General features: G+C 38.3%; 1 protein-coding gene across 6 annotated transcripts in view; it reads left to right on the plus strand.

Annotated features, from left to right (window-relative positions):
- The first annotated feature begins 3690 nt into the window (after positions 1 to 3690).
- DPY19L3 (dpy-19 like C-mannosyltransferase 3) overlaps positions 3691 to 15110 on the plus strand; it is a 33915-nt gene continuing 22495 nt past the window's right edge. For 3 of the 6 annotated variants that reach the window (XR_010434368.1, XM_064671260.1, XM_064671261.1), the window contains exons 1-6: positions 3691 to 3858; positions 4948 to 5090; positions 6552 to 6685; positions 13080 to 13170; positions 14010 to 14131; positions 14337 to 14482. Coding sequence is in view for 4 of the 6 variants with exons in the window: in XM_064671260.1 (XP_064527330.1) it covers positions 4988 to 5090; positions 6552 to 6685; positions 13080 to 13170; positions 14010 to 14131; positions 14337 to 14482 (596 nt within the window). In the remaining 2 variants the exon portion in view is untranslated. Of the gene's footprint in view, positions 3859 to 4947; positions 5091 to 6551; positions 6686 to 13079; positions 13188 to 14009; positions 14132 to 14336; positions 14483 to 15110 lie in introns of all 6 variants that reach the window. The other 3 variants (XR_010434369.1, XM_064671258.1, XM_064671259.1) reach the window with 3 other exon arrangements.

Raw genomic sequence — 15110 nt, forward strand, 5'->3', positions numbered from 1 at the left:
CGCTTTAGTCACTTTTATTTGATCTGTATGAAATATGAATATGGAAAATTCAAACACTGAGCCAGTGTTTAGAGAGAGGGGGATCTGTTTAAATCAAAAAGTATTTGAAATACTTTACTGCCATTTCTCACCCTTTTGTCAATTTATTACAGTTTTAATACTGTTAATACAAGTTTTATCAAAGTAATTGTGGTGATGAAATATGAGACTGTTAAAGTCAAAATACTTGTAAGTCTGCATGCAGTGAGGATGGGACAATGCTGAAGGACAGAACTGGAATTTCTGAATTCACACTGAAGCTAGTGGGAGTTTTTTCCCTAATTTAAATAGAGTGAAAGGCTTGCACAGCTTTTTTCAGGTAAGTGATTGATCTTTGCTTATCCATCACATCAGCCAAAACATATATTGCAACCTAATTTAAAATATACAGCATATTTCTTGGCCTTGCTGGAGCTTTTCTTCCCATCTTTTTCAGGGGGACAAGAAAAGTCTAATTCAGTTACAATTTCTGGAGAGAAAAGAGAGAGTATGGCCAGAGTACCTATTGCTGGTATCAGCATGGTTTATATTTACATAAACAGGCAAACTTTTCTTCTTATTGTCATTTTATTTTTGCTATTATTATTATGGCCCTGGACCAAATATGTTGAAATAAAAGGTAGAAAACTAAAAATGGGTTTAGATGCAATGCTACAGATGCTGTGTCGTGCAGCTTTGTCACATTTTCTCTAATGCAAAACCTGGGGAAAAAAGGTGTCTGGGCTAAAATACCATCCTCACTTCAGCTTAATAAAACAAAAGAGCCCCATCAGAAGTTTCTCCCCTCCCATAAATAACTAGTTGAGTATGATCACAAATTGGACTGGACCCAGGTTGTTGGGATAGAGCAGCACCTTTGATTGTTGTGACACTGCTGGGAACGTGGAGAAAATGGGCAAGAGCCCTGCCACACACCAGTGGGATCTGAATGACTCTGTCCTATGTCTTTGGCAACTATTTATGGTTGGAATTGCTGCAGAAAAGTTAATGCATGACATTACTGAGGGTTTTTTTGCAGCCCCTTTTAGGCATATTTGGAAAAGAGCTGTCACACCGAGTCACTCAGGAAGTGAACCACCATGAGAACTGACCTGACCTAACAGTAGCTTGGTAACAAAATTCAGAATAGATAAAACTAAGATTCTTTTACCCAAAAGCAAAACTTCAGGACCCTGACAAACTGTAAAAGTTGGGAAAAAAAGAGAGAATCTAGAAATTTGGTGGGTTTGCTACACACCACATGGCTGCTGAACAGCAACTAAAAACATTGCAGGTTTAGACTCAAAATTTACTTGGGCAGAATTTGAGTCTTGTGTTTCACAGTAGCTCTTTCTACAGTATTGAATGTGACAAGCCAAGAGAAAACAAATGTAAATAGTATAAAGAAATTGAATTTAAAGTTTCATTCATTCCCTGTACGCTATGGTTTGTAGATGTCATTTGCTGAGATTATGGGGAACCAGGTACTAACATGAAGACTTTGCTACTTTGATCTAATTGGAACAGAATGAGCAAACAGAATATTGTTAAATATCCTTTTGCTGTTCTGGCAAGTAAAAAGCCAGCATTACAACAGTATTATAACAATACTGTAATGATATAATAATAATCAGTATTACTGATTGCTTGCTGCAGTTTGGTGAATTTTAATTTACATTTTATAATACAGTTGTCAGATACTAATATCAATCTGGAAGCTCTTTAGTTCTCCTTGAACTCTCTTCTCTCTTCACAACTTGAAACATTAAATTTCTATCAACGAACATGTTGCCCAATACATTGTTTCAGTGAGAATATAAATAACTCCATTTTTTTCTAGTGCTGCACTCAAACACTTATTGCAACAGGAAATGACTTGTTAAAATATACAGAACTGAGGAAAAACGCATTTTTTATTTTCCCAACTATCTAATCTTCTGCTCTTTGAAACTTGAACAATAGGTGTTAGTATTTCAAAAGGAAGGTGATAGCTGATTAGTTATCCTAAAATGACTTAAAAGTAACATTTACTCTTAGATACATTAACAACTATGTAAGGCTGTCCAATGCTTTTCTATAACACAAACTTCAGCTCTAATAACACTATTTTGCAGTATAGACTGTGTTATTAGTTCAGGAACATCAGTGGGATTTGTACTGCTGGTCCTGTGCAATCATTTGCACAAAATGGAAAACTGCTCCAGGTGACCAGAGTAACTTATCACATAAAAATCATTACATCCACGCACAGTGTCACAAAATACCATAGAATTAAGACAACCCCCCCCTTCTCAGGGATTTCTAAAGCTCTTCACTGATTATGTTTTCTAACCAACTCTGCAACTTTTTGTTCCATGTAGAATTTACTTTTCATTGGCCTCTTTACAAGTAGTGGATAAGGAGAATTTCCATTCAAGGAAATATCTTCCACAGCATTCACTTTCTTAGAAATTTAAGTACATTATCTGACCTCCTTTACACAAAACCCTACAGACATTCAAGGTGTTTTTTCTTTTTTCACACTGTAAAACTGCTTGTCTCTATAAAATATGTTCATTTTAACAAACACCTGACATGTACGATGTGGCAGTGATGCTATTAGTGATAAAAAGAAGGTAAATCTTATGCCCATGGTGAAGCTCATAGTTCTTTAATTCTCACATTCCAAGTTAAGCATTTTCCACAAATGTACCACCTGCCTTATTGTTCTAAATGAATAAATAAAAACCAAGTATGGCTGGTCTGTTTGCTGTAAATTGATTTATAGTAGAATTTTTAACTATTTTGAGAGCTTTATCAGAGGAAGTAAGAAAATCATTCTGTTTGTTCTAAAATACTTATAAAACATTCTAATGTTTTATGTTCTAATGTGCAAAGCAAATACTGAAAAATACTGAAAAAAAAGCTGTGAATTACCAGGACGATTACTACTTACAGTTTTCTTGGTCTCTCTGAGCATGCTTCCTATGAGTTTCATGCCTCTTTTTGCTCAGCGACTTTTTCACTCAACCAAGGTTGTGGAATGCAAAAGGAAAAAAACAAACAACACAACTCAGTATTGCAGTACTGTAAAATGGTGATGGAAAATCAACTAAATACTGTCTGATGCTCAGAATTTGCATGGATTATTGGGAAATCAGCTTTCTGTGATAGGATCTGGTTATGAGTTAATGGGGAATGTTTTTTGAAAACACTACAAGCAACAGTTACAGGAAAAACACATTGCATGGGTAGGTTGTACTGGTTAAATAGAACGAATGTTTGTGCTGCCATTACCTTCCTACTACAAAAGGTCTTCCCCCCCCAAATGTTTATGGTGCAATTAATCAAGACACACAATAGAGTGTAAAACGAGTTAAATACCAGGCGCGCCTCTTTAGGATTCTAATTTCAATTTGAAAATCAAGTACACGTGACACTATAAACATGGGGGGAAAGCGGGGGGAGAAAAAAATAAAATTAAAATACGACAAACACATTCTAGGGCCCTATTTTAGCCCAGGCTCTCCCCGCGGGGTGAGACATCCCGACCATCGGCGGGGAGCGCATCCCGCTCCCGGCTCCCACCGCCCCGTTCCCGGCCGGATTTCCGCCGCCATCCCGCCTCGGGAATTCAAACCAGCGCTGGAACCCGTGTCGGGGCGGGCAGGGCCAGCCCTGTGACGGGGCTGTGCCCGCCCCGCGGCCGCCCCGCCCGGCAGGGCCGAGCGCTCGGCGCCGCGCCCGCCCTTTCCCTTCCCTTTCCCTTCCCTTCCCCTTCCCTGCCCGCCGCCGGGCCCGGGCGGTCCCGCAGCAGCAGCGCCGGCGGGAGCGGGAGCAGCGGCCGCGGAGCCCCCGCAGGTACCGGCGCGGGGTTCGGGGGAGGCGGCGGGAGGAGCCGCCCTGGGCCGCGGAGGCCGCGGGGAGCGGCCGGGCCCGGCCCCGCTCCGGTCCCCCCGGGCACGGCTCACCTGGGCTGGGCGGAGCGTGGGGAGACCCGGCCGAGGAGGGGTGGGGACGAGCATCTCGCCTTTATTTAACAATTAATTGTCAGGTGTTCCACGAAACAGCTGTTTCAAACCAGCTTAGATACACGCTCGCATAGTTCTCCCCCCGTCCCCCTCCCGCCGTGTTTTCCCAGGTGTTTTCCAAAGCTGATCCACTGCTAAAGCTTTGCACGAAGTTCCGTGGTTACCAGCGCAGTTACCCCAGCGGTGACACAAACACCAGCTGCCGCTGGCTGGGGATGGAGCGGGTTTTTGCAGGGTGGGATGTCGCTGATTTCCAGGTGTGGAGTGGCAGGATGGAGCAGTCCGATGTATGGAGCATCCCTGGGTTGCTGAGAGCACCTGGGAGTTGACAGGGGAATGACTGCCTGCGCTTTTTGTCTTTCTTGTAATGTTCAAAAATTCTGTGGTGCTTTAGCAGCATGAAACATCAAGTATTTTTTTTTAATGCTGTCTCCTGTTTTTTTATAACACGTGTTCCCCTGGTATCCTATGGCCCCCCTTTTTTGGGATTTCCTGAAAGCCAGGATTTAAAAAACAGGATTCCTATTTTAAACACACAACTAAAATACCCAGAAAGAACTAATTTTTCTTTGAAAGGCCTACACTTTTTTTAAAAAAGGGGAACCTTGAGTGTGTTTTGAGTCAAGGGCTAAAAGTGAGGGCAGTCAAAATTATAATCATTCCGAAAGCCTGTTCAAGAGTGTGTAAAATTTTGAACCTTAGGTCATTACAAACGTTTGCATTACTTTCATTTGCTCTCTGAGTTGTACAGATTACAAAAAAAATACCTGCATTTTTGTAAGATATGCTTCAATACAGTAGAATTCCCTAAGTCAGAGTCTGTGATGTCAGTAAGATGTGGTTCTGTTTTCACATATTTCATGCACTGTTAAGTGAATGTTTGGGTAGGAAGATGCACTGCTTGTATGTGTCCATTTAGGAGTCAGGCTGAAGAATAATGAATTAAAGTGACTGACATCATGACAGCCGTAAGACAGAGGAGGGTTGGAAAAGGCACAGAAGCAGCGGAAGATCAGCCTTCAGAGGAGACAAATGTGAAGCCTGATGGGAAAATTCCATCTGGTGGGTAACGAAAAGGATTGTAACTTTATGAGGTTTTAGTAATGTTTAGCTTTTGATGCCTGTCCTAGGCACAGGTTAGAACTAGGTATGTACCCAATGCATTGTCATACTTAAATATCACCAAAATCAATTGGATTAGACAGAGGATGTGCAGATTGCTGTCAGTGTCATCTCTTTTAAAATCCTGATGTAAATTGGTGAGAACAAATTCAGACTTCATGTGTCATCGTAGCTTCTTAAAAGAATCCCAGTTCAAATCATTGGTAACCTAAAAAGATTTGAAGACAACTGATGAGATGTGCTTAAGTACAAGCAGATTGCACATAAAATCTGAACTTACCTGCAAACTTTTGCTTTTTAATTTATAGGACACTAGGTAGGTAGATTTAAAAGACAGACGTTAAGTGTCTGAATTCCAGGGTCTGTTTAAGTAAACAAATTCTGGCAATATTTTTGTATGGAATTATAGCTTTAGAGCTGACAAAGTTTGTTGGTTTTTTGTTTGTTTGTTTAAGTTACTTTAAGGGATGTTTCTATATATGCAGTTTGGGCAGAGGAAAGGAAAGTTACATGTTTGTTTCCACACAAACACACTTAGGGTAAATACACAAAGGGAAAGTGATCGTAGTTCTCATCCAGCCCAGCCCTCAGTTCCATGGAATTGCAGGGCTGGACCTTGTTATGGAGATGTCACACAGAGTATGAAATAGCCATTTCAAAGATAAAATTCCAGGACACTAAATCCTTATTAAACCTTACATGAACTTTAAAAAAAAAAAAAAAAAAAGAAAACCTCAACAAACTAAAACCCAGGAATGTAAGTGTACAGTAAATGGCTTGAGCTACCTAGAAACACAACCTTTCTTTCCTGTGATTCCATCCCTAATCTTATTCCACTGTCAGCAGGAGGCCATCTGCAATTCAAAGCAGGACACCATTATCAAAGGCTGCTTTGGCTGCTGTTCAGTCTCTTTGTGGGTATTTAGTGAGACTTCTGAACCTTCAGTGCTGTTTTTTACAAAAAAACAAGCAAACCCCCAAAAAACAGGGAGCCGTTTTATGACACGTGAAGGAGATGCTGATTTCTCACTTTGTGTTCTAAGTGTCATCCTGTATTGCTTGAATTAAAAATGTTCTCCTGGAGGATATTTCAATTTAGAATTACAAATTTGGTATGGCACTGATCTAGACTTGTATAGGATCATGGTGTTCCTAAATTGTAACTACATTTTACCAATTAAGGCACCTTTTATTTCGCTTTGCACGCAAATAAAATCCTCTGAGTTTGCTATATGAGAAAGTAAATAACGCATCTCCATAAAGATGTGTTAAATCCAAATGTCCTGTTACCTGCAGAATGTAAACTGTACTAGGATAGGCAATGTCTAAATGACTTTCCAGAATTCCTTTAGGTTCATTTATGTGTTTCACGGTTACAGACTGAGTTATTTTTCTTCCAAGATCATACAGGTGGAAAGCTATGGAACATACTCTCAGTAACTGTTGGTGGAATTGTTGCCATCTCTCTTGGACTTCTTACTTCTGTTTATGTTGCTACCCTGCATGAAAATGACCTGTGGTTTTCCAATATTAAGGTAACAGCATTAATATGAGCGTTAATTGAAATTTCATTTCTTTATGTATTTATCTTGTAACTTGCTCAAAAAGGTAGAATATTTCATTTTGAAAAATTCAATTTAAAAAAAGCTGTTCTCTCCTTCCCACCATTTTTTCAATACTTCATCAGTTCTATAAATACCTGTCCCCAATTTTTCTCTAAAAATATTGCTACACAGCTCCTGTCTGAATTGTAGCTACAGTTCTTCCAACCATCGATCTTTATCTAGAATAGAATTTCAACATTCTGCTCTATGTTTCTCTGCAGTCATCTTTCTTTTATCCAAAGCAGTCCAAAATTAAAAAAAAAACCAAACATAAAAACAGTTAAAATAAACAATATGCAAAATCCTGGCAGATCGATCTTTAATTGTATTTATACTGTGATATTGTAATACAGTTTAGGGACAGTCTTTTACTAGCCAATACAAATTTTATATAATGTTATCCTAAATGTGCAAGCCTCAAAACATAATTTCAGCCATTCACCAATGTAAAACCAAACATTCCCAAGATCTAGGACTGACTAGTTTTTTTCCTATAATCATTGCACAGAAAATAATGCCGCTGTACCCATAGCTAAATTTAACCAGGGAAAAGAACAGGTGAGTCATTTTCCTTTCAGATGCCTAAAATTCACTCTGCCAGGTCTGTGTATTATGTTATTCAAAGAGTACACCTATTTAACTGAAATAATTGCATTGCAATATGTCTTTCCTATACTGCACAATTTTTCTGACTCAGAAACATTTATATTCCCCTTATAAAAATAATTCGCACTTACTTAAACAACTTCTGTTGTATTAAACATATAATACATTTTGTAAACCACCTTCATCTTTCTTTGAATATATAGATAGATGGTATACAATATATTGAAGGTACACCTTAGGTTTGCCTTTTGCTTCCAAAAGCACTTATTGAATAATTTCAAGGTGTTTGAAGTACAAACAGACATGGATTTGTGGCAATGTGTGGACGTAACAGATACAGTGTTTTTATTCTGTGAAACTAATCCAAGGAGCACAAACTTCACTGAGATAAGCAATACTGTAGTTGTAATTAAGTTGTCCTCACTAATTTCATTTGATAATTAATTGTTTTCATTTTAAGTACACTAGAATTCTAGCCATTAGATATCAAAACTGAAGTAACACCCTCTAATTATTTTTGATCTGGATTCTGTCTCTGTAGCTCTCATTTCATCCCATGGAGTTGATTGATAACAAGTAACATTGGAACATGAGCAGTTTCAGCCAATTTGATGGAAAGATTATAAAAGCATTAAGTTCATCTCCCAGCAGGTTAAAGAAGAAAGATGCAGATACTCTCTGGTCTCACAGTGTCCCTTCTCCACCAGAGAATGCACGTGGCTACAGTGCTAATTTTAAACCTAGTATTGGTTTATGAGCAGTATGGAACAAGAAGACTTCATATGAGGAGTCTGTAAAATTCCCTGCAAAGCTGGGATAGGAAGGCTCATCCCAGCATCTGTAAAACAGTGTATAGACATCTCTGTACCTCTGAGTGTGAGTGGACAGTGTAATCTCTCTAGGAGTTTGTATCTTTTCCCAGCACTTCTGAATTGGCTAATCTTGTAATTACAGCACATAGTATATACTAATAATGACATGAATAAACTATACTGGGGAACAATCTGAGACCCTCAAAAATTACATGGAAAACAAATGGAAAATTTGCTTTTTTTCTGTAACATTTTACTGTTTGGTCAAAAGATATCTTTTTGCATGTATTAACTGAACTTTCTAAAAGCTTGGAAAGAAAAGTTTAAGCTCACACCCCAGCCCAAATTGTCAGAAGGGAGGACTGTAGTCTAATCCTTGGCCCACAGTTATTGCATGCCTTGCTTAGTGAAATGCAGAGGTGATTTTGTTTCATTACATTTTGATTAAACATAACATACGGAATAAATGGATGCAATACTGATGCATGTTCAATGTTTCATTAACCCCCCTGCCCATGAAACATGGCAGTGCATCACCACCGCTCTGAAACATAGAAAAGAAAATAAATTCTAAATCAGTTCCTTTTTGCATGCATTTTGAACTAGTAACTTCAGTCACACTGAATTGGCTATAAACAGTGCAAATTTGGGGATTTATGTTACTGAAAGCTGATACAAAAACTATGTAACAATATATTATCCCCATGAACTATATTCCTTTCAATAAGCTACAATTAGTCAGATAACAAGAATTCATACCCCAAAGGATCTGTGTGGCAACTAAATTAACATAGTGAGATGTAGCAGGAGACTCGTTTCGCCATCTTTTCTTTTACTCCTCTCTTTGTACAGCAGTAGAAGAAGGTCTGCAATGTTTATCTGACAGGTTTGTACTAGGCAGATGTTTTTACCTGCACTATTTAGGTACAAAAGGTGGAATTTTTGTTCTGAAGACCCTGTTAATACATGAACACCACAGTTGCATACTTACAAAATCATATAGTTTGCCAATTGTACTCAACCCTAAAAACTGGAAGTAAAAAGAGTTCATTATGTAAAGTCATGATTCTTAACTCCTAAGTCATTAAAGTCAGAACTTGCAGACACACGTGCAGTGATTGCCTTCCTCTAATTTCAGTAGCAATTCATCCAAAGCCAGTTCAGTTTTGGGTGTGTTTCAGCAATGGTTCACCCAACCAGAAAAACTGTTTGGTAGTGGTTAAACTGTTTTGCTCTATTTTGAATGTTTTGCTCTGTTTTGAATATGGCTTTCAACAGTGCCTTGATTTCAGCTGCTGCAGTGTGTGAGTCCTGTTCTTATTTGCTAATAAATACACTGCTGTTATCAACTTGCCATGGTCATTGGAGAAAGATGTAAAATTGTTTTCTTACCTGAAAAACTGAAAATGCACATCTTGAGGAGTGGTTTATGCTATGAAGGAGATACACCATTGCTGCTTTTTTTTGCCTTATTTCAAGCCTTCCTGAAAGAATGACAAAAAGAAAAAAAACCAGAAGACAATGCAGCATACCATGTCACACAGTCAGAAGTTGTGTTTCTGTCCCCTATCAGCAGGAAATAATCACTTATATATATGATGAATATCACAGGTTATAATCACTTATCTTGACCAAACAATTTTGAAGAAAAAAGTTTGAATCCATTCTTGGAAATGTTAAACCAACAAAGATTTCTGTTTTGATGGTGGCAGTCAAAACAGATTTCTTATCCAAAAATCTTCTCAGTTTTCTTAAAATGTTCTGGCATAACATATCTGAAGTGGCTTGTCTATTTTCAGTGTTTTTCAATAGCAGTTTAGTATCTTTTGGTGCAGAATCTGCTATGAGAATAACAAAATGGGGGCCACCTCTCCCATCAGCTGTTGCATTGCTTGTTCAAACACAAATCCTGAAGAAACTTTGAACAGGAATGAGCCAAGGCCACAGAGCAAATTAATACTCTAGAACAAACAGATAAACTTCAGAGCATTCATTTGTTCTTCATCCCTGCTGAGTAAGCATTTAAACTACTATTATTGAATTTCCCTTTAATAAAATGGCTGCTTCCAAGAAGTCAGATGTAAAAATACAAAATTTTAAATCTTTCAGACATGCAGGATAAGAGTCTTGGGATTTAGTCTCTGAAGTGCTTATATTTTTACATTCTGAATGCAAAACAAAGATGGGTTCCCAGAGAAACTGAGGCTGCCCCATCCCTGGAAGTGTCCAAGGCCAGGTTGGAAGGGGCTTGGAGCAACCTGGGCTAGTGGAAGGTGTCCCTGCCCATGGCAGGGGCTGGAAAGAGATGAGTTTAAGGTTGCTTCCAACCCAGACCATTCCATGATTCTGTGAAAAAAAGGTGGGGAAACAGGAGGCCAACTAATTAGAACTGTACAAAGTGAATGTGTAAGGAGAAGGTCAGTCCAGAACTTTGGAGGTACTTTTCCACAGAAGTACCTGTTGAGTTGTTATGGGTACTTTTACTCTGGATCATAAGTCTGATCTGAGTAGGAACATGACATCCTAACAGATGGGCTGGGGCTTAACCAGCCAGGAGACCATGTCCAAGGATTAAATACCTTTGCTGAAGGCGTGTTCTCAACTGGGAACACTGACAGCAGCTGTCTAGGTTGACTTCCCACCTGTACAGACTAAAAAACAGTTTCCATTACAAAAATTTTGCTTTAGCTATGCCAAAAAAGAAAAGCAATTGGAGCCTTATTTATGCTCTTTATTTATTATTTATACTCAAGTCAGACTTGGGCTGCTTGCTCAGCATTCTGAATGACTTCTTTAAGCTAAGCTGTAGAATTCTGCGCTGCCCATGAAAGAACGTCCTTTGTGTTTTGCTGTGTTTAATATTATAAAGATACAGTTGCATAAATTGGAATAATATGTAACTCCGTGTGTATTCTGGAGGACAGTAGTCTTTTTTTTATCCTTGGAAGAGTGATAACTTCTTTGTTAAAACCTCACTAAGTGAATATACAGAAAGATAGAAAGATAAGTTTGCTCTTCCAATGCTTACCCATAAGTCTGTATTTTATTGACGTGGAATGCAAGGAAAAGTATAAATTGCTGTAGAACTGGAAAAGTATTGTGGGTGAATCAAACAGATGTTATCTTAGCATGAAACAGATGTAAAACTCACTAGTGTTTGTCTCATAAAGTATAGCATTTGGTTGAATACAGCTGGTGTCAGGATTACAAATTAATCATGTTTGAATGCATTTCTGCTAATTAGATCCCCCTCTGTGACTCCTCTCTCCCCCTTAATAAATTCCAAATGTTAACATTCCTTTTTTTTTTCTTTTTTTTTGTATGGACACTTAGAGTCAGCCACTTTTTGGCATTAGAAAACCTTTTAGTAGTGATGACTTTAGAACTTGTTCTAATCTTTCTGAGTGTGTGGCCTTTGGTTATTTGGTGCCAATGTCAGTTCCTTCTGCTGGTATGATGATGACTTGTGCGTCCTAGGGCAGCTGGAGAGTTTAATTGTGAACTTAAATTGAATCAGCTGTGGTTTTATCTGTTGACTTTTCTCAGACCAGAACTAATACTGGTTTGTCAACAGTTGACTTCAATAAAACACGTGTTTTGAGATAAGATTCTATACTAGGCAGTAAAGAAGAGAGGAACATGATTTTTTATCCAGCTTTATATTAGCTCTGAAATAGTATTGATTCTGTTCCAGCAAAAGAGATGGGACTGTATAAGAAAGATGAAAGTCTTGGGGTTCTGTGCAAGGTTGCATTAACCAGAGTGGCATTCATAAAAGTCTCTGAAAACAGTAATTTTTTGTTACTTCAGAAATGTCCTTTTGTAAAGAATGAGGAATTAATAAGATTATTTTTAGAAATCTCACATAAATTTCTTAATGACTTGCATACACCACATAGAGGAATTTAATTGGATTTTCAAATCTCAATATAAGCTTTTTCTAACTGGATATAAATGCTTTCTAACCTACTGCTTATATGTTTGCTGGGATGGTTTTATATAAACTACTAAAAAGATCACTAATAATAGAACCCTTTTGTACAAGATGCCTATTAGTTCTCTTCAGATTGGTTGTTCATGCAGTCTTACTTTGTTTAAATGTGGTTGCCCAAGGCTGTGGATTTGCTGAGTTTCTCTGGGTCTTCCCAACTAATGAGTTGACAAAAGGAAGTGAATTCCAAAGTAAAGAGCTTTCAGATCTCACTGGACTCCACCTGCTGCCATATCAGCCAAGAAAGAGCCATAGTTTGAAGTGTACCTGGTTTAGATGATTTGAACATTTTGAAATTAAAGATAACAAATTCACCTAGACCTAAAGCCAAGTCAAGAGTCCCTTTTCCTTTACCCTGTAATTTAAGAATGAGAGTGATGACAGCTGGCTTCCTGCAAGAACCAGCACTGAGCAAGTGGGCAGCAGCATCCTCTGCCAGCTGAAATATCCCTGGCATTTTGGTGCAGCCCCAGTATAGCACACTGGATTAATTGAGCCTTAAGCTGGCAAAGCCATGGAATGCTATGGGATAACTACATCTGGAACAAAAGGTTACATGCACTGAGCAAGCATATGCAGCTTTGAAGTCCAGCTGCTGGCCACTGCACCTATCTAAACGTTTAATATTACAAAAAAATTAAGATATCCAGAATCTTTCCAAGCAGCATATCAGAATCACAAAAGCCATATATAGTTCCCCAGTTAACAGAGTCATTTACACCTCAGCCCTTTACCTCTCACCCTAATTTTCCATGTATTTTACCTTTAGTTGAAGTAAGTTGCACGGAATGCCCAAACCCAAAGCCTCTGTGTAGGTGAATTTCCCTGGTGCAGCAGGAATTTGAGTTGAAGGCAGCTTCATATGACTATGAAAAGCGAATGGAAAGTGAATTTACTGTTGAACTTTCACTTGCAGGAAGTGGAAAGAGAAATTTCATTCAGGACTGAATGTGGACTTTATTATTCCTACTACAAACAGATGATTCAGGCTGCTTCCATACAGCAAGGTATTGTAAACTGTAAAGTAAGTTTTGCTTGGTGTTGCCAGCTGACTGTTCTAGGTTTGGGTTTTTTTCAAATACAACCAAGAACAAGAAATACTATAACTGTGAGATAGTGTAACAATTGTACTGTTCATATGCCAGGGAGCCACTAAGCTATGGACATAATAAATTTAACAATGATACATTGGTTTCTGTGCCACACCTTCACATCCTGATGGAGGCAGTCACTTTGAGGGACAGTTTTCATAACTGTTGAGGTTTCAGCCTTGCTGGTTTATGTGATGTACTACCTTCATTTTTATTCTTCTCTTGTTTAATTTGAACTATTAGCTATTTGTGGGAAGGGACAATGGTTTTTTGCTTGTATGCCTGGACAGTAAGTGACACAATGAACAGCTTCCAAGGAAATCATACAGTGACGGGGCTTTCTGGGACAGTCTCATGTTTTCTAGGTAGTTAACTGTTGCTCCCTAGCAATTTTGGTTATACTACACATTTGTCAATATTAACTTCACTTGTGCTCAAAGTAGGAACAAGAAAGTTCTCAAGATCCAGTACCACACATTCTATGCTAGGGATGGAAGTATAAAAATAAATGTGTTATACACTACTAAATATACAGTACTTGAATTAGCACTGTGAGTCACATTTGAAGTGGGGAAGCTGAAGACCTCAGAAGGTCGTGTTGTGATTCAGAGGTGATGTGTTCTGAATCATTGACTCAAAGTTTGCAGTTTCTGATGAGAGATCCTAAAATACCTTTGAAAAAGTTATTCACTGTTCAAATGAAGATGGAGGAGGAAAATGACAATCTCCTATTTCAATTTCTCTTTATCATTAAGGTTTACATGGTTTAGTATATGACAATAAAACTGAATCTGTGAGGACAATTAACATACTTGAAAGAATGAATGTTTACCAGGAGGTGTTTCTCAGCATTCTGTATAGGATTCTTCCAATTCAGGTAGGCATTTATTTATGGCTTTAGATTGTAAGTGCATTATGAAGATTTCACAGTGAATCATAGCTCCCCTTTGTAGTTATTTTCCAATTAGAAACATTCCTGATACCTTTTTAATTTGTAAAAGCAAAACCTAATTCATACTAAGTATAATTCCCACCCCCCATGAGTGTTTTAATGTCAACATCAGTATTCTTGTGTTTTACAGCAATACCTAGAGCCTGTTTATTTTTATATCTACACTTTGTTTGGACTTCAGGCAGTTTATGTCATTGCTCTGTATGTAACAAGCTGGCTTCTTAGTGGAACATGGCTTTCAGGGTTGTTGGCAGCTTGCTGGTATATTACAAACAGGTAAGTGAGATTAAACATTCACTCTTTCTAAAATTGTACCTCATTTCAAAGGTAAGACATTAAAGCTTTAACTGCATGATTAATTGGAAAAAAAAAGTGAAACTATAAGGCCTCTCTCTGATAAGCCAGAAAATGGAAAAAAATGTTTATTAGAAAATAATCAGAAATGAGCTGACAATTGCAGACTGGGTTTTTAAACTTTCATGAAGTTTGAATAGAAAATTTTGGCTTAAATTGGTCTCTGAAAGTGGACTGCATCTTTCAGATGTGTCTGGACCTCCAGATGATGTGCCCTGTCTTCTCCAGCCTAGGAGCTCTTAGGTGTTACACACATCTGCAGGTATTGCCCTTCAGGTCTCTCCTCACTGCCCCACACCCAACCTCCAGGGATTCCTTCAGCAGCCTCAGCTCATCAAAAGTTCAGCTTCTCTCTTCCCTTATTCCTGTAAACATCTCCTTCAATAAACCTCACAGAAAAAAAAAGATGATACTTGAGCTGTTCTGGTGCTTTATCCCTTGGAGAATTCTTTGGAGATAAAAACTTAAGAACTGGCTTTATGCCAGAAATAAGCTGCTGGCATGAAGCTAAGACTGGTGACATGGGCTGTTATCTGTAAATTAATCAAGA

The sequence above is a fragment of the Pseudopipra pipra genome, chromosome 14 (assembly GCF_036250125.1).
Source record: "Pseudopipra pipra isolate bDixPip1 chromosome 14, bDixPip1.hap1, whole genome shotgun sequence".
NCBI classification, from domain to species: Eukaryota; Metazoa; Chordata; class Aves; order Passeriformes; family Pipridae; genus Pseudopipra; species Pseudopipra pipra.